General features: G+C 37.5%; 1 protein-coding gene across 2 annotated transcripts in view; it reads left to right on the forward strand.

Moving 5' to 3' along the window:
* RGS7 (regulator of G protein signaling 7) overlaps nucleotides 1-8,805 on the forward strand; it is a 183,180-nt gene extending 174,375 nt beyond the window's left edge. Inside the window, exon 13 of one of the 2 annotated variants that reach the window (XM_036757125.1) lies at nucleotides 8,476-8,805. In XM_036757125.1, coding sequence (XP_036613020.1) covers nucleotides 8,476-8,526 — 51 coding nt within the window. In that variant the 3' untranslated portion in view covers nucleotides 8,527-8,805. The remainder of the gene's footprint in view (nucleotides 1-8,475) is intronic. The other variant, XM_036757127.1, reaches the window with a different exon arrangement.
* Nucleotides 8,806-21,431: the final 12,626 nt, after the last annotated feature.

Below are 21,431 nucleotides of genomic sequence, written 5' to 3' on the forward strand. Positions count from 1 at the left end.
TATAAATTAATTTGTTGTTGTTTTTGTTTTTCCATGATATTATATAAATTCCTTGAGGGCAAGGACGTATTTTCATTTTTGTTTTTGTATTCCCAGCACCTAGCCCAGTTTCTGTTATTGAGAACGTGCTTAATAATGCTCATTGATTGATTAATTGATGGGAGGGAATTCATTCTGGTCCTGATTAAAAAGAATTTAGATTATGACCAGAGAGTATTAACTTTGGAATCTCATTAGTTTGTCTAAAAAAAGCAATCTCCTCTAGGCTTGATTGGTGTTAATCATTCCAGTAAGATCAGTATGTATTTCACCCACCTAGAAAATCAGGAAAGAAAGAAATCTTGAAATTTCTTTTCAAAATACTTTTCATTTTATCCACTATTTCATATAGAGGGGGACAGATCATGAATTTGGAACCAGAAAGACCTAGGTTCAAGTCCTGCGTAATATACATTTTAACCTCTTCATGCCTCAGTTTTTCCATCAGTAAAATGACAGGCTTAATGACCAGTCTAGATAGGACACTGAAAGCCCTCAGGATGTCTACAATGATGAAGCTAAGGCAGCTAGATATTTCCTTTAACAGCTGTTCCCACCCCAGTGAAGGAGAGACAAAGTTTAGTGTCCTAAAAAATATCACTGGCCATATTTTATACTTGTGATACTGATGAAGATATAACAACAGGTATGTCCATACGGTGCTGCATATTTACCAATATAACAAAGGATCAGCAAAAATATGTGATCATATGAAAAACAGAGAGGGAAGTGATCAATACAATATATATATCCCCAATGTGGATGTCCCAAGAGGCACTTAGTTCCCCTCTGTTTTCTAATAGAATGCCATGCGATTTATTGTGTAGAAGCAGGAGGTATAGGTGAGCTGCATTAGTTATGACACCAGAGAAACTAAAGGGGAAATAATTTTCAAGGTGATTATTGACTTTCCTCACCATAAGTAACACTGGCAAACCCAGATAGAAGGACACAAATATACTGATTAAGATCGAACTCTTTCAATTTCTCTTTCATTAGAGATTTCAATATCATCTAATCTATCATTTTATTGTAGACTTCTGTAGATATACATCTTGTTTCATTGACACTGGTGTGATAACTTATTTGAGAATGCAATTCATGTTTTCTATGGGAGTCATCAAATGATCAGTGTTTGGCATTCATTGATACATAATTTAATTTTGCTTAGATAATAGATCCATGTATATTTTTTGATGTAGCTTGATCTTTGCTTGCCTTGTAAATTCTGTAGACTGAATAGTGTCAGTGTACATTACTGGTAACGTAGCCCCATTGGATCAAGAACTGCCTTGGGGTGTTCCTTGAAGAATTTGCCATAGATTCTGGGTGTACTTTGGGATATTTGCCCATCACTGTTGTAGGCATTAAGTTGCAGAATAACAGTAACACTTTCAGGAAGCGTAGCACAGCTATAAACGAATGAAAAAAATACATATTAAGCTCTTACTATGTGTCAGCCACTATGCTGGGAAGTGGGGACAAAGAGACAAAAATGAAACAGTCCCTGCCCTCAAGGAGCTTATCTTCTAAGCAGAGGAGAAAACATCTATAGGGGAATGGTGTACAGGGAAAGAAGTTTTTGGCTGAGGAGTCAAAGAAATGGTAAGTGGGAGTAATAGGGAGGCTAGGCTGGGGGTGGGAGATTTGTACGAGGAGACTCTTTTATTACCACTACTTCCGTATGAACCATTTCAGGGCATCTAACTTGGAAGACAAGCTCAGAAGCGTGTTATAGCTTGTATCACTCTTTCACGAACAATATTGTCACAAGGTTTTTCAATTCAACAAACAATGGAATCAAAAATAAAGCGAAAAATGTCATTTTTTAAAATCCACAGCAAGCTATTCTTGTGTATCTTTTTTTTTTTGGAGGGCAGAAGGCAGGGCAATTGGAGTTAAGTGACTTGCCCAAGGTCACACAGCTAGTAAATGTGTCAAGTGTCTGAGGCCGAATTTGAACTCAGGTCCTCCTGACTCCAGGGCGGTACTCTACTCACTGCGCCATTTAGCTGCCCTGCAAGCTATTCTTAATGTCAAATTATGACAACTTGCCTTATTTGTCCCAAAGGTGGTTGCAACTTTATTTTGACTGACTGCTGCTAAGGCTATGCATTTTCTTAATGTGAGTTTATCTCACACAAAAGTGATAATTAAATATTCAAAAATCTTGGCAATGATGACAGACTTTTCTACATCATCCCCATTCTTTCTTCCTTTACTTCTCAACGGAAAAAGTTGCCTTCTCCTCATTAGCAGCACCTCTGTTTGTACCTTTGGTCCCATTTCATCCTGTCTCATCTAGGACTTTGCTCCCTTTGATTACCCTGTCTCTCTTAATTTTCAGTTGAAAATATCTCCTTCTCTTCTGCTTACAAACATGTTCTTATCTCATATAACTTAAGAAAAACAAACAAAACAAAAAACCACCTTCGCTAGACCCTACCATTTCTTAAAACTATTATCCTATAGTTGTCTTCTTTTTCACAGTGAAAATTGACTAACTGCCCACAATTTAGAAAGTGGAATTAAAAGAAATTGAACAGATTAGTTTATACACTTCACATTTTCCTTGCGGGTCTAAGAGTGCTAAACATCCATGCTCTATTCGATTACTATTTTTAAGAGACACTAAATTATTATTAGGGACATTTTAGGCAGATAAGGATTTGGGAAAGGGGAGGGAATAAGCATTTATTAAGCACTCAGTATGTGCCAGGCACTTGGCCTCTATTATCTCATTCTTTCTCACAACAACCTTGTGAAGTAGGGGCTATTATTATCCCCCTTTTACAGTTGACAAAACTGAGGCAGACAAAGGTAAACTGACTTGCCCAGCATCACACAACTAGTATCTGAGGCTGAATTTGAACTCAGGTCTTCGTGACCTCCTGGTTTTAGCATGACTCTCCTGTACCAATTTGATTTCCATTCTAAATTTCTTCATATGCTCAGTTGTGCTAGTTGTTATGGGACATTTGTTAGAAATTCCTGTGTCATCTTTCTCAGTGTCAGCCACCTATTCCAAACCCCCTGTGTGCTATCACATATTAATCATATTGATTTTATGATTCACAAACCCTTTCTTTCTTAGAAGGGAACTCTGTGAATCTGATGATATGTTTCATTTTTGCTATCTTTATCATTTATGCTTAGTTCTGAATTAGCACTTTGAGACATGCTTTGAAAATAGGTAAACCATAACCACAGAGAAACCAATATATGTATATGTACTTGCAAAGCCATTTCTTTAAAAGATTGGCTGGCCTCATAGATTATTATACTAAGTTCAGTTTGTCTTGTTTATGTCATCCATTTTGACCTCTCCCTATTTTTTTTGAGCCAATGGCTAAATGTCTTCAAAACTTGCCAAAAATAATAAACAGATTAGATTGTGCCTGTAATTTTTCAACAAAGGACAAGAGAAGCAAATAGGGCCCATAGTAATTCCTGGAAACTAAAAATCTCCAAATTACATTGGCTTCTTGCTTGGGAATAAAAATGATTCAACTGTTAATTATTTTTCTGGTAAAGTCTGACTTTAGGAAATGCAAGTTTGGAAATCCAAATGAATAAAGGAAGATTTTTGTTTCATTGATTTTCCATTGATAGTGAAAAAAAATTATCCAACATATCCATCTTTGTGATGATAGCACAGAGAATTAATGCCATTCTTTGAATAATGTGTCAACTTGGAAAATATCACAGTTTCATTAACTTGGTCTCTGTCTTGTCCATCCATGTCTGGGTCCCTTTCTTGACTCATTGCTCAGTGCCTCCAGTACTTTTGCCTCCTCCTTTCTCCCCACAACCTATCAGGAACTAGCATCCCAAACTCTATTTTAGAGATGAGAAAACTGAGACCTAGAGAGATCGATTGTCCCAAGGTCGCACAGCTAGTGTCAAAGACAGGTTGCAAACTCATGTCTCAGTGACTTCAATACCATCACTCTACCCACTAAGCTATGAAATCCTGTTGTGGGGTAATGGAAAATAAGAATTAATGGCTAGACAGCCTGAAGATCAAATAAGAGTTTTGACGGGTGAGACAATGGGGATTTTCCATCACCAGACCAGTATCATATCATTAACAGTTGCAGTCTTTGGGAATTCTGTTTGACCCTATGCTAAGTGCTTTTAAAATACATTATGGTAATGTGACAAAGTGACATTTAGTGACGTGACTAAAGAAGAAATCTAGGGCAACTCTCAGACAAAAGCAAGAAAAGTTTTGGAACCTCTTGGTTCCTATGCCTAGTCTGGAGCTAGCAGGCCATTCTGAGACAGCTTACTAGACTACAACATTCTGTGGGGAAAGTTAGAGAGTGATTTTTTTTTAAAAAAACTAGCTTAAAGATACGTTCAGTAAGCTGCACAGATAGTTTGCAACTATTAGGAAATGATTAGACTTCAAAAAAAAGCTGAATAACTACATTTATAGGATTTAAAGCTGAAAGGGACCTCAAGAGGTCCTCTAATTTAACACCTTTGTTTTATAGATGAGGAGACTGGATTGAATCAATTTAATTAAATTCAGTTAGCCTTTATTAAGCACCTACTAGATACCAGCACAATGTTAGCCACAAAGCATAAAAAAAATTGCCTCTATCCTCAAAAATTTTTAGAATGTACTAACAGGTATCAGAGATGGGAAGTAACTTGCCCAAAGTCCACAGGTAATAAGTAGGAAAGCCAGGTTTCAAATGTAGGACTCTTATTTCCAAATCATGTCTCTTTGTCCTACACCATACTGCCTTCTAAATATATTCCGTTAAGTGCCTCTATTTTCATGCCGTAACAACTCTTTTACTCTGCTTACCTCCCCCAGGCTGGGCAACACTCTGACTCAGTAATTCAGCTAAACAAGCTAACAAATGGGGCTAGCTAGTTACCTGAACACAGACCTCTTCCTGCAGAGCCCATTTAATGCTTCAGGAAAGAAGGGGTAGTATTTCTTTTCCTCATTGAGGTTATAGCTCAAAATCTGACCTAATACAATTCTTCATCACCATCCTCTTGGTGGTATTTTCCCAAAGCTTAGATTTCCATCTGAGCTATTTGCGGGTGAATTACCTATTTTAGCAGGTGATTAATTTTTTAACAAAGTAGAAGGAATGTCTTTAACAAGGTGTTCAGAAAAATCTGAATGCTTAGAACTTTACTAAATAGTAGCATTCATTTTCTGCCACATTCAGGGAATGGTAGTAGTGATGTTTTTCACTGAGGGTCTGAAGGACTTTGTTTGTCTTTATCTGATTATTTTGTAGGTTGTAATGATGTTTTATGTCCAATCAGATGCCAGGTTACAGCCTGAGGTTTGTTTTGTCTCTTAATTAGTTCTGTGCTGCTTTTTCAAGTATGTGGTCCATTCGTCGGTCATTGAGTAACTTCCCTTGATCAATCATGGAGGATCTCTATTATTGTTTTGAGTTTCCTTTTGTTCCACATCTATTTTTCTCTGTCTCTAAAGGTTTCTACTTTCATTAAAGTCTCTTAGCCTTCAGTATTAGGAAAGAATAAGTATAAATCATACATTATATGCATAAGCATTTGGCTAAAAATCTGTGTTACTTGTAAGTTTGATTTGAGAGGCACTTGGTTAAAACCGCTATTAGTAACAGTCATTGATTTTTCTTGTTAGTTCTTAGACCCAGGAATTTGGAATTTAGCTATAAAAATTCCCCTCATTCTTTAACTTGGCAAAATTGTAAAAAGATTATTGGCAGTAGCTAAATTTATGCAGTTTCCAAGAAACCTTGCTGACAAATGATTGTTACCAAATTAGTGAAATTCAAATAGTTTCTCTTGGACCTAAAACTAAACTTTATCTCCCTCATGCCCCCATACCCATTTGAGGTTTGTTTTTTTTTTTTTTCAACAAAATAAGTAGCATAAAATACACAGAGCTCATGTTTCTGTCTATTTGAATGACCATCCATATATTTCTTCTCCCTAGAGGCAGTTAGGTGCCTCAAGTAGATAAGTAATGGACATGGAATCAGGAATACCTAAGTTCAAATTTGATCCCAATCATTTACTAGCTGTGTGAATTTAGATAAGTTACTTAACTGTTATTTGCCTCAGTTTCATTGACTGTAAAATGAGGATAAAAATAGCTCTTGCCTCCCAGGGTTGTGAGGAATAAGAAAAATAATATCTATAAAGTGCTTAGAATAGTGCCAAGCACATACCAAAAACACTTAATAAATATTTCCTCCCTCCCTCCCTTCCTTCCTTCCTAACTTTTTTCCTTCCTTCCTTTCTTCCTTTCTTCTCCCCCAAAACAGGATTTAGCTTTTTATAATATCTAATATATGTGGAGATTGAGTTTTCAAAATGGTGGATCCAACTGAGATCAAGATATTTCTTTGTATATTAAAAAAGCATTTGTGCTCTTGGCTCCATAGAATGCCATTCATTTGCCTTGGGGAGTCCTATGATTAAAACAACAAGTATATGTAACTTGCTTGTTCATCAATTCTTCACATTCCAACTCTATGTTTGTTTTTGTTTTGTTTTGTTTTTAATGAACCCATATGCATCTTTGGGTTTCCATGCTGCGTCAATTTTTTAAAATGTATTTACTGGGCTATTAGCATACATGGTCCATTGGTATCTATTCAATATCAAAAGAACTTAAAGAAGGTCCTCAGTTCATTGAGTCAAGTTAGGAAAACCTGGGTTCAGATCCTGCCTCTGACCCTGACTAGATGTGTGACCCAGGGCAAGTCATTTAACTTCTATGTTCCTAAGACAACTCCCTAGAGGATGTATTTCCCAAGTATTAGAAGGTAAACACTTTGTAAAAATCACTGAGCTTTCTAGTAGTTGGTATTACTCTGTAAAGTTATCAGAGATAAACTCCAGCCTAGAAGCAGGAAAGTGTTTTTTTTTTTTAAATTTCTTCCAGCTTTATGTGATTGTTTGAGTGCCTAGAATTAGAAGAAAAAGCAGATTGATTTTTGCCATCCTCAACAGTAGCAACTTTCTACTCTAGTCAGATGTAGAAAGCTTTGGGGGTCTAAATGCCCTGAAGAAGTACTGCATCTATGACAGGAAGCGTCTGCTTTCTTTATCAATTGAGACCATATGCCTTGCAAGTTACCCATTGTTCCGATTCTTCCTTTTTTCCTTTTCCTTATTTCACACAATGACTGAAAAATCCCATATTAGGATAGACGTTCCTTTATTACACTTTGGCTTTTTCCATCTCTCATACTGAAAGCTAATTTGAGTTCCCAAAATCTGTTACTCATTGGTAGTGACTGCTATGAAAATTAGCAAGAGAGATTGAATTAATCCTTATACAGGCATGTTGTGGTTGTTATTGTTGTTAAGCATATTTGTTGGCACTGCCTGCTCAAATGTTTTCACTTCTAAAAAATAGTGCCCTTTGAGTGATGATCCTACTCTGTCAGCTCTCCCTCATCATATTGTGAGGACATAGTCGGGAGTACATTATGTATTGCCACAAAAGTTCTATCTCAATTTCTTTGTGTGATTAGAATGCAATATTTCTCTCAGTGCTTTGGCCTTCAACCTTAATTCTACCCTACAGGAGACAAAAATTCCATCGTATAAATTATTTAGGTATCTGAGCACACTAGAGGACTTTCTGTTTTATATTAATGTTTTGTAATATGAGGTTTTAGAAAATGATCAGCCTGCAGACTGCATATCTGATACTGAAAAGTTAACAAAAAAATATCACTGGAGGGTGTAAAATTATCTTTGCAGGCAGGAACACTTGTTCTTTCCAGAGATGATGACTTATATGATGGGAAATGGGAAATCGATGAGATTCCCCAAAAGTAGAGGAATAGTTAATTCTTTTATTTGTCCCCTTCATTTTGTGGTATAGTCACAGCCTTAACTCACAGTTTCTGTCACTTAAAATCAATAAATTCAGGCCTACTTTTTTCAGATACTAAACCCATTAGTCTCAACCAACACAGATTTAGACAAATTCTTGTTTAGTTGCCTGGAAAAAACAAAAATATTTTCATGTTATCATCCCTTTGTTCCTAAGACAGAGTAGCCTTCTGAAAAATGTCATATCTGAGAAGTCCTGTATCTTAGATTGTTTTATCTAGTAGGTATAACAAAATCAGGCTTAGTTGTTGAATCATTGCTATGCATAAATGGAATGTTTATGGATATGTTTATGATTTGCTAATCTGTGCTGTGAAACCATCAGTCTGTTTGCAATTGGTGGGATGGGGAAGGGGGAGAGAGGGAGGGTAAATTTTGTCCAGTGGCTGAAAATTTAAGCAAAGGTGTACCTCAGGGGCCCTGTCTCCACCCTGGTACTGGATTGATTGCCTATGATTTCACAATGTCACATCCAACACCAGAGGGCTGCTTCTGTTGAGCAGGTTTTCAGTGATCATGCCTCTGTTTTCTGTTTCTTTGTTTGTGTTCTTATCTTTTCCTCAGGGGAAATCGCTCACATCAAAGAGGTTAACCAGTCTAGTTCAGTCCTATTAAAAAGGATCTACTTGTAGCATGGACCCAGCCTCGAATCATTATATATACTTTGTAGCTCACTAATTCCCTGGATCAGAGGACATTAGACCAAGATGTTGCATGAGCAAAGGACTGGATTTGTTCTCTTTTGTGTACACTAAAGCATTACAGACTCCGAGGGACTCTCCCTTCTCACTGCTTCCATTTCAAACCTTGTCTGTTCACTTCCTCCTTCATATCAAGCTGGATCTGTCTATTACTTTTCTGCAAGTTCAAGTACAGTGAAAACTTTTTTTGAAAGCTTCTACTAGACACACAGTTTATTTAAAAAAAAATACAGTAAATCCCAAACTGGAAGAATTGTAAAAAATATATATATAATTAATAAATATGCATATGGCATCACATTTATTGAACAGTAAATTAGCACAGAAGGTATCATTTCACTTATGTATTCCCAGTCAGAAAAAAAAAATATCCTGCGTCTTTGTCTGTTGTCTATACATTCTTTGTTATTTTTCTTGCATTTATTTTTATACCATATTTAAAAAAGAAACACCTTTTACTCCAAATGTATTAAAGTTGGTCCCTTCTCTGTAAATTTGTGTACGTTTATATTGTTGTTTTATCTTTCATTAAAAGATGCAGAATCTCATTCCTTTCCTAACCTTGGACTTCGGTTTTAAACTGGCAGACCAATTGTTATTAAAGTGTCTCTCATTGAGCTGCCCTTGTTTCCACCCGGCCATAGCAAATTTGCATTGGATCAAGGAGCTACTCCTCAAATGTAGATGTCAGATGTATTTGTCAGCTTTCAAGGTTTTGTGTTTCAGTGACAGGAAAAACAAAAGTCACATGTACTCTCAGTGAATGGTGTAAATTAGATTGTGTTTATAAACAAGCAAAGAAAATAACTTACTGTTTCAATTGAATTCAAGAATCATTTATCCACCTATGATATCCAAGACATTTTGCTAGAACAAACAAAAACAACAAAAACCCAGTTCCTTCAAGGAGCTTCGTTTCTCCTTGAGGGACTGAGGGAGGACATGTGCACAGATAAGTAAACACAAAATGTATTTTTTTTAAAGTAAATGTAATATAATTTGAGGGAATGTGGAAAGCACCAGCAATGGGAAATCTCACTGAGGATGCAGTTCTTAAGCAGAGTATTGAAGGGAACTACTATGTGAGACATTAAGTGAGGAGAGAAAACATTATACACATGGTAGAGGAAATTTCAAAAGGAAAATCCTTCTACTGTGCGAAAAAGACACAAAAATAGAAAATGGAACAGAATGCATAGTGAATATCAAGGAGGGTGCTTAGTTCTTTGGGGTTTCATTTATTCCTCATAACTGGTGACTCTTTGCATTCAGAAGAGCAATTATATGAGCTGACAAACGCATCTTCTCAGAGGAGAACTATGAAAGGATCAAAATAAGGGATCTTACCCCACTGTTTTCCACTGAAATCATCCCACTTCTGTTACCCAATATTATTCTACCACAGAGGCTGTGAGAAGGAACCAGGCATTTTGTTGTATAACCCAGAGTTAACCCTTTCACTCCTCTTCACACCTTTCTTGCTATCTTTTCCTTCTTCAAGTGCAACATTTTTTCCCTGGCCACATTGGAGCAGAGCACCCTTTTCTGGTGGAGTACACACCTACCCTGTCTTTCTTTACCTAAACTACCTGTCTCAGGTACAAGGCACCATATTGAAATGTCTTAGCCCTATGCTAATCTGGTACTCAGATTTCTTGAACCCTTGTGTAGGTACCATAAATTTGGAATGTTTGTCTTTTACTCAGAAATATATCTAGATTGTAAAGGAGGCACATGATTTTGTCAACGGGGGCCTTGTCAGACCCAGGTAGATCTATCTCCAGATCCTGCCTGGAACATAAACCTGCTGGGTGACTATAGGCAAGTCACTTGATTTAAAGGAATCTCAGAAAACTCTATAAGACCATAAGTAATAAGAGTTGTTGGATATACATTGGTAGAGAAAGTTTCAAAAGGAAGTTGCTTCTGATAAAATTAGAAGTCTGAACAACACAAAAATCCTCTACCTATATTGACATTTCGGATAATAGTTGATAATAGACGTGAATAGAACAAACTCTTTGAGGTGCTAATGTGAAATGGATATTTTTTCTCCTTTTGGAGGTAGAACAAAGCAAATAGTTTTGTCTTTTTTTTTAAACCATTCATTAGGCTATTCTTGAAAACAAAACAAAACTCCTTCCCAAAAGGCTAAAATGCAAATGCCTGTAAGTGAACCTTTTTATTTGACTGCGAACTTGAAATGGCCCTCAATTTTAGAAGCAGGTTGTGTTGAGTTCTATATGATGGGAACTTGAGGGAAGTCAGAGGGGTTGAATCTACCTCTCATGTGGGAAGTCAGGGAACTCAGTTTTGTTTAGAACCTAGGGATAGGTTCAAAAAAAATTATGGGGTTCAGGTTACCTACATAAAACATAGATTTCAAAAAAGGTATCAAAAATATGGAATTGGAAGAACTTGGTAGGGGAGTCTATTCACAAACTTTTAGAATAGTGAAAAAAGAGTAAAAAAAAAACCTTTTAGAATATTAAAAAGTTAATTAAAGACCTGTTGGGAGAAAGAATATTTATTAACAGGAGTGCTCACTGAAATGTAATACAGAGAACTATCTGAATACTCTTACAATTATAGAAAGGAAGCTTAAAAAAATGACTTTTTTTTTGTCCAGAACTGAGTTTTCATAGGTATAGTGGATTTCTACTATAGAAACTCCCTCCATCAAAGCAAGTTAAGTTGTCTACAATATATATTTGTAGAGAACTGTCTGGGGCAATGGGAGGTCAAATGATTTGTTAATGGTTATGCAGAGCATGTATCAGAGGCAGTACTTGAACCCAGTTCTTTCTGAATGCAGGGGAAGTCACCCCAAATATATGACCATAAGTCATAACTTCCATACCAGTAAAAGTACATTTATGGAATTTTTCACACATAAAGCACAGGTCAGAAGAATTTCCTTTGAAAAATTTGCACTGACAGCAGTTCTCTACCCCTCTTTGAGGCCATCCTTACTGGTTGGACCATAGATTTCCAACAAACTCTAGACTGGTTTTCAGTGACCCTTGAAAGCACTAGAGGTCAACCAAGAGGCTAATTACTTTCATGATGTCCTGTCCCAGGTGCCCTCACCAATGACTCCCAGTTCTGATGGTCTAGATTTTTAGCCATAGCATTTCTGAATTAGGTAGCTAAATTCCAAGGTCCCTTGTAGTCCAATACAAGTGAACATTTAGAAACCTCAGATTTAAGATTCTCTTGATCTAGAGAGAATGTATGTATATAAACTCAATAAATTTAATGTCAAGATATTAAAGAATTGTGTCAAGAAGACAGGTTTTACTATTGTGAACCTAAAGTAGTTCTCCATCCAAGTAGCCTGTTTTCAAGTCCAGGTTTTGCCAAGTTTTACAAATTATGAAACTAGTCAATTCACTTTCTTTCTTCATCCTTCAATTTCCTATAAGGTAATAGATGAACAGGTAAGGGTACTGAATAATAAGGGTGCATCCTAGCCCTGGGAAACCACTTTAGGAAATCATGCTATGAAATATTAATCTTCTAATTCTGCTACTCTGGCCTCAACTAAATTAAATATTTCCATTTCAGGCTGGATATGCAACAGTTACATGATAAATACTAATTTTACCAAGATGATGGGAAGAGTCTAACTGTATGTAGTTACATTGGCATCCACAAGAGCAGGGTTTCTTAGCCTGGGGTTCCATAGCTTATTTTTTAGAATATTTTAATTTTTGCATTGTAATGGAAATAGTTTCATTTTAATACTATGATTTTAAAAAGTATTTTCTGCTTTTAAAAGCATTGTTTTGGAAAGGGGTCTATAGGCTTTAGCAAACTGCCAAAAGGGTTCATGACACAGGAAAAATTAAGAATACTGCCTAGACAGTGAATGCTAGTGGGGAGGGGGGGGAAACGGAATTGCGTGAGTACATTATTAATTCCCTTGTACTAGAACTTGTTTTAAATAGATTTATGGAATCTATCACTAGTTTGGACAGTTAACTAATTCTCAGTCCCATTCATTAACTAAAGAACTAAGCCTCCAAGGACCCCATTTAGAATTGTTTTCAGATTTGCATGCACTTCTTTTTCTTTGATGGGGGGAATTGGGGAAAGGACTGATTTTATCAAAATGGGGAGCTACCTACGTGGAAGCTCCCTTTACCAATATACCTCTCCACAAGTCACCTGTTACACAGCCTTAGAGAATTGTTTAGGGCACTGAGACTTTGAATGACTTGTCCATGGTGAAAGTTAGATGTATCAGAGGCAAGAATTCAATCCAATTCTTATTGCAGGGCTTTTTGTCTACTGATGCTTTTCCTATAGTCATGTTTTGTTCTGAAGCATTAGAAGAGGGAACTTCCAGTCAGGGAATTTCCTCTAAGATTACAAATTAGCCTGTTCTTTTCAGTTTATTGTCTTAGGGAATTTTCTGGAGTACTGAGAAGTTAAGTGACTTGGCCAGAGTCATATACATACATACATACATACATGTGTCTGTGTGTCAATGGTAGGACTGGAACCAAAGTGATTCATAGTCTTGACTCATAATCTACCATTCAAAGTCTTATGCCGTAATGCAATACTGGTAAAAAGGAAAGAGAAGCAAGGAAAGGAAGAAAGGAAGGAAGGAAGAGAGAGAGAGAGAGAGAGGAAGGAAGGAAGGAAGGAAGGAAGGAAGGAAGAAAGAAAGAGAGAAAAAGGAAAGAAGGAAGGAAGGGAGAAGGGAGGAAAGAAGGAAAGAAGGAAGGAAGGAAGGAAGGAAGAAAGAAAGAAAGAAAGAAAGAAAGAAAGAAAGAAAGAAAGAAAGAAAGAAAGAGGAAGAAAAGAAGGAAAGGAAAGAAGGAAAAGGAAGAAAGGAGGGAAAGAGGAAGTTACTCCAAGTCTAAAGAGATAAAGGTATTCAAATATACTGCATTCCAGATATGTTGTAGGAATGAAAGGAGAAGCCAGAGTTCTCCATTATTAGCTAATAAAGATCATACTTCAGCTGAAAGAGAATACACGCTTACTCCTCTCAGCTAATGATAAGAGAAAGAAAAGGATGAAGACAAGTATTTATTAAATTTAGTCTCTCTATAGTAAATTGTAGTAGAACTGATAAGAGCATATTCTGTGCTGCTGTGCCTTCACCATGAATAAAGATTTGTTTAGAATATCCTCAGGCAGTTAAGTATTCAATAGCCTCAGTTTTTGTTCAGTTAAAATCCCCTCTTTCTCTGCTGGCAACAAGAAACTGGGGCCTGGAGCTTTAAAAGAAGAATGACCTGTTATCTTAGGTACACCTTTCTGGAGTGCCCTAAAATGACCCAGAATTTCTTTAGTTCCAACTATGCCTCAGGAGTCAGGAAGAAAATCGGGGCTTATTTGACAGTATGTTGTCAGGGACCTGGCACCAGAGTACAGACAGGACAGTGACCATTGAGCTCTCTGATTCTTGGCTGAAGACCAATACCAATATGGCAGAGTGGTTAGGACATTGGGCTTGTATTCAGGAAGACCTGAGTTTAAATCTCAACTCTGACACTTACTAGACACACTGTGTATGCTTTCTTCACCTCAGCTTCCGTATTTGTAAAATGATAGTTAGTCAATGGCCTTTAAGGTCCATCCTGGCTCTAAATCTGTGTCCTTTGATTCTGGGACCAAATAAAGAGATGACTGGGTCTCAGTTCCCAGATGTGGACAGATAGGTATAAACATTCTATGCTTTGCCTTTCCTAATTAAAGTTTGATATCTGAGCAATGCTTGTCATGTGATGGTCACAGCAATTTACATTTATAAAGTTTGTCATGATTTACAAAGTACTTTCCTCCCAGCAACCCTATGAGGTAAAAACTACAAGTATTGTAATACTTGTAGTATATAAGTAAAAGTATAAAAGTATATAATACTTTTACATAGGAAAAAACTAAGACCGACAGAGATTAGGTGACTTGCTGTTACCATTTAGTTAGTAAACGGTGGGGCTGGGATTTGAATTCATGTCTCTGGCTCTATTCCCCCCATCTTTCCACTTTGCCATGCTGAACTGGGGTAAGTGATTAAGAAAGATACTTTTTCCATGTGTTGGAAAGGAGTTTTATGTTCTAGGCAGCTAGATCATGCAGTGGATAGAGTGCCAGCCCTGGAATCAGGAAGATGCATCTTCTGAGTTCAAATCTGGCCTCAGATACTTCCTAGCTGTGTGACCCTGAACAAGTCACTTAACTCTGTTTGCCTTGGTTTCCTCATCTGTAAAATGAATGGGAGAGGGAAATAGAAAACCACACCAGTAACTTTGCCAAGCAAATCCTAAAAGGGGTCACAAAGAAAAATGACTGAACAAAAGCTGGAGAAAAAATCGGAGGTATTACTGGTGCATATTATCACTTCTTCCCCAAATTGGCTAGTGCTACTAACTGAAGAGTAAGCAGAAAAAACAATGAATATTGGAAGAGAATATTTTGGAAAATGGCATAAGGCCAGAAGGTTTTCTTAGGCAGGTCGGAGCCCTGGGAAGACTCTAAAACATTAAATTATTTGTATCATTTGTAAGAGTGGAAATAATTTTGTCCTTATATCCCTTGCCATAATTTCTCCTGGCATATTTGAAGTTTATAATCTTGTATTTGGATATCCTCCTGTCCCTATCCCCACCCTGCCCCCGCCAAATCTATTAAACAATTCATGCATATGAATGGCAGAAGTCTCTCAGGATGAGCAGAGGGAGCTTCAACAGTTTGCTGTTAAGAAAAGGTGACTTTTAGATTCAAAGAGAATAAATGGCAACCTTTGGGTATTAAGTCCTTATCTAGTCACCTCTGACAAAATGTCTAGAGGAAAGGGGAATATTGGGGAATTTATAAACATCTGAGCAGGAATTGCCTGTCAGCTTTTGGCCTTGAATAAGCTTATTCCTCTCCTCTCACCCACTAGAAGGGCCTATCAGAAAGGGCTTTTTCAGGTTTTGGTGATAGGCGATACAACGGGGAAAATTAAAAAACACTATCAATGTTTAGTGTTCAGGAAAATTCTAGCTTGAATGGCCAGAGTTTAAAGTTCTTCCCTGGGATCACAAATGAATATCTCATGACTGGCAAGTCTCCTCCTGAATATCTTGTCTCTGGAATCTGAAGAGCAAACCAAATAATAAAGAATAATAAGAATGCACTTAACTGTGATCACCTCAGGTAAAGTACATGCTTTAGTCCTCATGTGCAAAGTCTAGGTATATTTGTGATGGTTTGAGGCCTTCCTGGAAGATTTTTTTTGCTGAGATAGTCTCTCTGCTAATTGGCTACATAAAGATAAATTGGTGATGGAAAAGGAAAAGGCTGAATGCATTCAGCTTCCTATACTGGGTCTACAATGTTCAGCGACTAGAAGCATTTATAGCAGTAGGGTAATAAAATAAAATCATTTTTTATCCTAGTCATGGGGCCTATGATAAAGAGGAGAAAAAGAAAAGAAAAAAAGAATAATAAAAATAAAATTAAAAAAAAAAGATCTTACTGGGGCCAACCCAAGACTTTGCACCTTCTCTCCTGGCTCCCTCACCCTCATATATGTTTTTTACAGATGAACCCTGGTTAAAATGGACACCAAGAGTAGCATTGGAAGGGAAGAAATATCATAAAGGGATGTCAAGTATCCTAAAGGGTGTGTGTTGAAGGAGAAGAGGAGTATACTCTTAGGAGACAGAAAGCCCCTTCCCCACACAAGTGCTTCATCATTCACATGTGACTCGGAGGTATTTTTCGTGCCAGCTTTCAGGCAGCATCTTCGTCTGTTCCACCCACTGCTTTCTTATAGTTCCTTTTTTCCTGGTCCCTATAGCCAGGGTCACCTCCAAGGCACCTTTGCCGTGTCAATCACTTCTTACCCTACCTTAAGGATGCTTCTGGGCCCAATCCCTTCACAAATCTTGGGCTGTGGATTTCTGCACCCAGCTATTTCCTTCAGACAGAGGATAGCAATAAAACTAGAAACCTTTGTTTTAAAGAGGCCCAGCCTCTGATGCAGTACAGAAATAACTGACACCTCAGATTGGGGCCTGTTAGGGTAACAATAAAGGGTGAAATTCAAGGCAGAGGGTTCAAAACCTTTATTTGTCATGGACCCCTTTGGATGTTTGATGAAGCCTATAGACTCCTTGTCAGAATAATATTTTAAGATGCATAACAAAATCATAGTTACAAAGGAAATCAATTATATTAAAATAAAGAGGCAATTTTTTAAAATCCAAATTCACAAATTCCCTGAACTCTATCCATGGATCCTTGTTATGAATCCCTGATCTAGAGGGAAAAGAGAGGAAAATGACTTCTACTTAATCATCCTAGACCTTGACCAATTATATCTACTAGTATAGCAAGTCTCACACTTTTGGGTCTCAAGACCCCTTTACACTCTTAAAAATTATTGAGGGCCTCAAAGAGCTTTTGTTTATATGGGTGATAGCTATCAACATTTACCATATTAGAAATCAAATTGTCTCAGTATTATAGGAAAATAGTTTTGACCTCACAGACCCCCTGAAAGGTTCTTGGGGGATCAGGTCCCTGAACGATACTTTGGGAACTATTGCACTAGAAATTTCTCAAGAGTCATGTTCATGTGTCTGAAATTATGGAAATGGTTATAATTTTATATGGCTTATTGGTATCAAATATTTATATAATCTCATTGGTTTCAAATGTCTGTAATGTTATACATTCAATTTTAATTAAATAAATTTGATTTTCTTTAGAGTTGTCATTTATTGATTTCCTTCTCTTTATAAGGAGAAAACAGATTCAAAATCATCTTGACAAAGCTATGATATTGTTGTTTTTTGTTACTTAGAGACTGGGTCTTGCTATCTCACTTAGACTGAAAATGAAACAGCCATTCACAGGCCTGCTCCTCCTGCTGGTCAGCACAGAAGCTTTGGCCTGTTCCACTTCTGGTCTGGATTGAACCCCTTAGTGCTTAGGAAGCCTGGTGATGCTCTGCTCCAAGGGCTCACCATTTTGGTGCCAGGGTTAGGGTGGACACTTGATTGTCTTTAATACCATTGTAACTCAGAGCTCCCAAGTTCAAGCATTTCACTAGTTTCAGCCTCCCCAGTAGCACAGACTACAAGGATGTATCACAAAACCAGCTGGTAAAATGTTCGGTCTTGCTAAGTGCAAGAAAGACACTTAGGAGCAACAATACGTGCGTAAGTATGTGTGTATATTATACTATGTACAATATGTATATATATATATTTACACATGCACACACACATATACATACACACATATATTTTTCCATTTAAAAAAACAGAAAATAATTTGACTGTCCCATGCTATATAGAAGATCTGTCTGAAGGCCATAGCATATATTGAAACTTCAATATGAGTTTGGATATGAAAACAAGACATAGTACCTGTAGGAAACAAAATAATTAAAGGAATGGACAATTACTTAATGTAAGTAGATGTTGAGGTTTGTTTTTTGTAATCTAGAGAATATTATTGATACAGCTGACAAATACTGTCTTTTAAAAAGGAAGTTCTATTATAAATAAGGGTAGCCAAGTGGTACGGTGGATAGAGTTCCAGGCCTGGAGTCTGGAAGAATCTTCTTTATGAGTTCCAATCCAGCCTCAGACACTTGCTAGCAAGTTACTTAACTCTGTTTGCCTCAGTTCCCTTATCTGTAAAATGAGCTAGAGAAGAAAATGGCAAACCACTCCAGTGTCTTTGCCAAGAAAACCTCAAATGGGGTCACAAAGAGTCAGACCAGACTAAAACAACTCAACAACATAAGAACATATTGTAAATAAAGCACTAACATCTGTTCTTCCTCTCTACAGAAGACAGATATACTGTAGAGAAGATATTTCCCTTAACTCCTTCATCAAGATTAGAGAATTGAGCTAAATACATAAGAAAGGATTTCCTGATGGTAAGGCCTAAATACGCTGGAACACTAGTTTCCAAGGTTTCTAGAAATCTTAATTTTTGTGGGCCTTTAAGAAAAGGTTAACTCTCTGGGAAAATCGTAAGGGTTGCGAGGTTTTTGTTCCTCCCCCTGCTATGCACCTCTGGTTTCACTGGTTTTAATCCACCTTCTGAATTCATTTTCAAAGGCACAACACCTTCACAGACCAAAAACTTAGTCTAATTGAAAACTAATTCATAATAAGATATTATAGACTTAGGCAAGATTTTAATCACTAATTGTGGAACTTCAAGCAATGGAATAGATAAAATAGGTCACCCTTACTGTGTCCTTGCCTCCTGCAAAACGGGATGAGCCCCAAGGAAAGTTTTTGTCCTCTTCCTAAGCTTGATACTGTGAAGTTGCTATAATCATTATACAACTTCATTTTCAATTAATAATTCCATGCGATAGTAATCTCACATCCTCATCAACTGTCATTGCTATCAGAAAATAGGTGTTTACAATGATGATTTCTTTTGGATATTTTCATAGCTGTCCTTTTCTATTCCATGTTATCTCACTTCATGTCTTCATCATCTCCCATGTATTTAATTATCATTCCTGGGTAGATGACACCCAGATCTATATATGCAGCATTAGTTTCTCTCCTGAGTCCCAGTCCAACTGCCGGTTAGACATTTCAAACTGCTGTTTCCAAAGGCATCTCAAAAACATAAAAGCAGGATTCATCATGTTCCCTAGTTCAGAGTCCTTATCGTCTCTCACCTGGTGCACAGTAGAGATGGTGGCACAGTGGAGAGAGCACTGAGTCTGGAGTCAGGAAGACCTGAGCTCCAAATCCAGCTGCGGACACCGACTGGCTGTGTGGCCATGAGCAAGTCGCTTAACATCTTTTTCCCTCAATTTCCTTAAATGTAAAATGAGGATAATAATAGCACCTACCTCCTGGGGTTGTTGTGAGGATTAAATGAGGTGAAATTTATAAAAGTGCTTGGCACATTTCCTAGAATATAAAAAGCACTATATAAATCCTTATCCCTCCTCTTCCCTGTTGCAATAGCCTCCTAATCGATCTCCCTGTCTCAAGTCTCCACCTGCTCCAATCTATCCTCCATGCACCTCAAGCCCCACTTAATGGCTACATTTTGGGCCCTCCTGGCTTAGAGTGAGTGTCAATGGTAACTGTTTCTGTTTGGAACAGCAACCTTGAGGGTCTTCCCCTCCCAGCTTGATTTTTTTCTTCTTTTTTTCTAATTAAAGGGGACATTCCTTGACTCACTTCTTAAAGAGGCCTAGTCACTGAATGGGCGTTACCTCACTCTAAGTGAGTACATGAAAAGGCCTCAGCCTAAAAGGGCTTGGGTCTCCCATTGCAACCTGGGCCATCTCCAGTTGTCCTGATGAATATCTGGTCACTGGACCCAGATGGCTCTGGAGGAGAAAATGAGGCTGATAACCTTGCACAGCCCTCCCTCACTCAAATCAAAGTCAACTACAAGTCATGTCATCATTTCTCTGATACCATGGTCCTCGGCAAAAAGAAGGACAAACATACAACAATGCAGCTGCCAAAGTAATTTTCCTAAAGCTTATGTCCATTCATGTCATCCCCTGCCATTCTCTCTCTCTCTCTCCCTCTCTCTCTCTCTTTTTCTTTCTCTCTTTCTCTCTCTCTTTCTCTATCTTTCTCTCTCTCTCTCTCAAGAAACTCCAGTGGCTCCCTATTGTATCTAGAACCAAATATAAACTTTTTAATTTGATATCTAAACCTCTTCACAACCTGCACCCACGTTATTTTCCTGACTTGTTACTTATTATTTCTTTCTACATTATACTAGTCCTCTTGAACTTCCTCACATGTAATACTGCATTTCCCATCTCCTTGCTTATTCAGGCTGTCTGCCATGGCTGGAATACACCCCTCCTCACTCTTGCCTCTTAAAATTACTTCAGTGCTCAGCTCGAACAACACATTTGATGTGAAGAATTTCCTGATTCCTTTTGCTGCTGATACCTCCCTAGCCAAGGGTATCTTGTATCAGCTTTGTGTGTGTGTGTGTGTGTGTGTGTGTGTATTTTCTACCTATCTATATATACCTGTTCTCTTCCTCATTGAAATGTAAGTTTGGAATGGTTTGCTGGCATCTTTGTATCTTGAGTGCTCAGCACATAACTGGTACAAAGTAGGTGTTTTCTAGACTCTGTTTTACCAAATGGTAAGAATGTTTTTATTTCTAAAAACATATTTTAAATCTAACACAGGTGGCAGGGAAAGACAGAGACTCTGGAGAGAAGACCAGAGGCCCTTTTTCATCAGGGGAAGAAAAAAAAGAGTAGAAAGCTATATAACAATGTGTAACAGTCTTCGCCTAGAAAGTAGAAAGCTTTCCTCTGATCTAAATTCTCAGAAGATGCATGCATCTTACTAGATTTTTGCCTTCCACTATCTGTTTCCAGAGTAAGAAGACAGGCTTCATGCCCTGAGGTGAGACAACTGGACCCAGAGTGAAGAAGACCTGAATTTAAATCTAGCTTCAGACAATTACTAGCTGTGGGACCCTGAGCTAGTCACTTAACTTCTTTCTCAGTTTTCTAAAATGAAAAAATAAAGTAATAATAATAATGATAATAATGATAGCAACTACGTCTCAGGGTTGTTGTGAGGGTCAAATGAGGTAAAATTTATAAAGCACTTATAACTGTGCCTGGGACATAGTAGGTACTTTTATGATTCTTCCCTCCCCCCACCTAAAAGGGTAAGACATCCTGTACTAAATTTTCCCTGTTTAAATGTCTTAATTAAAACACTTTCGAAAGATCTACTGTCCCCCCTTTTCCTCAGAGGGGGCAAGATACTACTCTCTCAAGGTTCTACAGGTAACTGTGAAAGGCTGAGTTTCTAATAATAAAACTCAGAA

The sequence above is a fragment of the Trichosurus vulpecula genome, chromosome 4 (assembly GCF_011100635.1).
Source record: "Trichosurus vulpecula isolate mTriVul1 chromosome 4, mTriVul1.pri, whole genome shotgun sequence".
NCBI lineage: Eukaryota > Metazoa > Chordata > Mammalia > Diprotodontia > Phalangeridae > Trichosurus > Trichosurus vulpecula.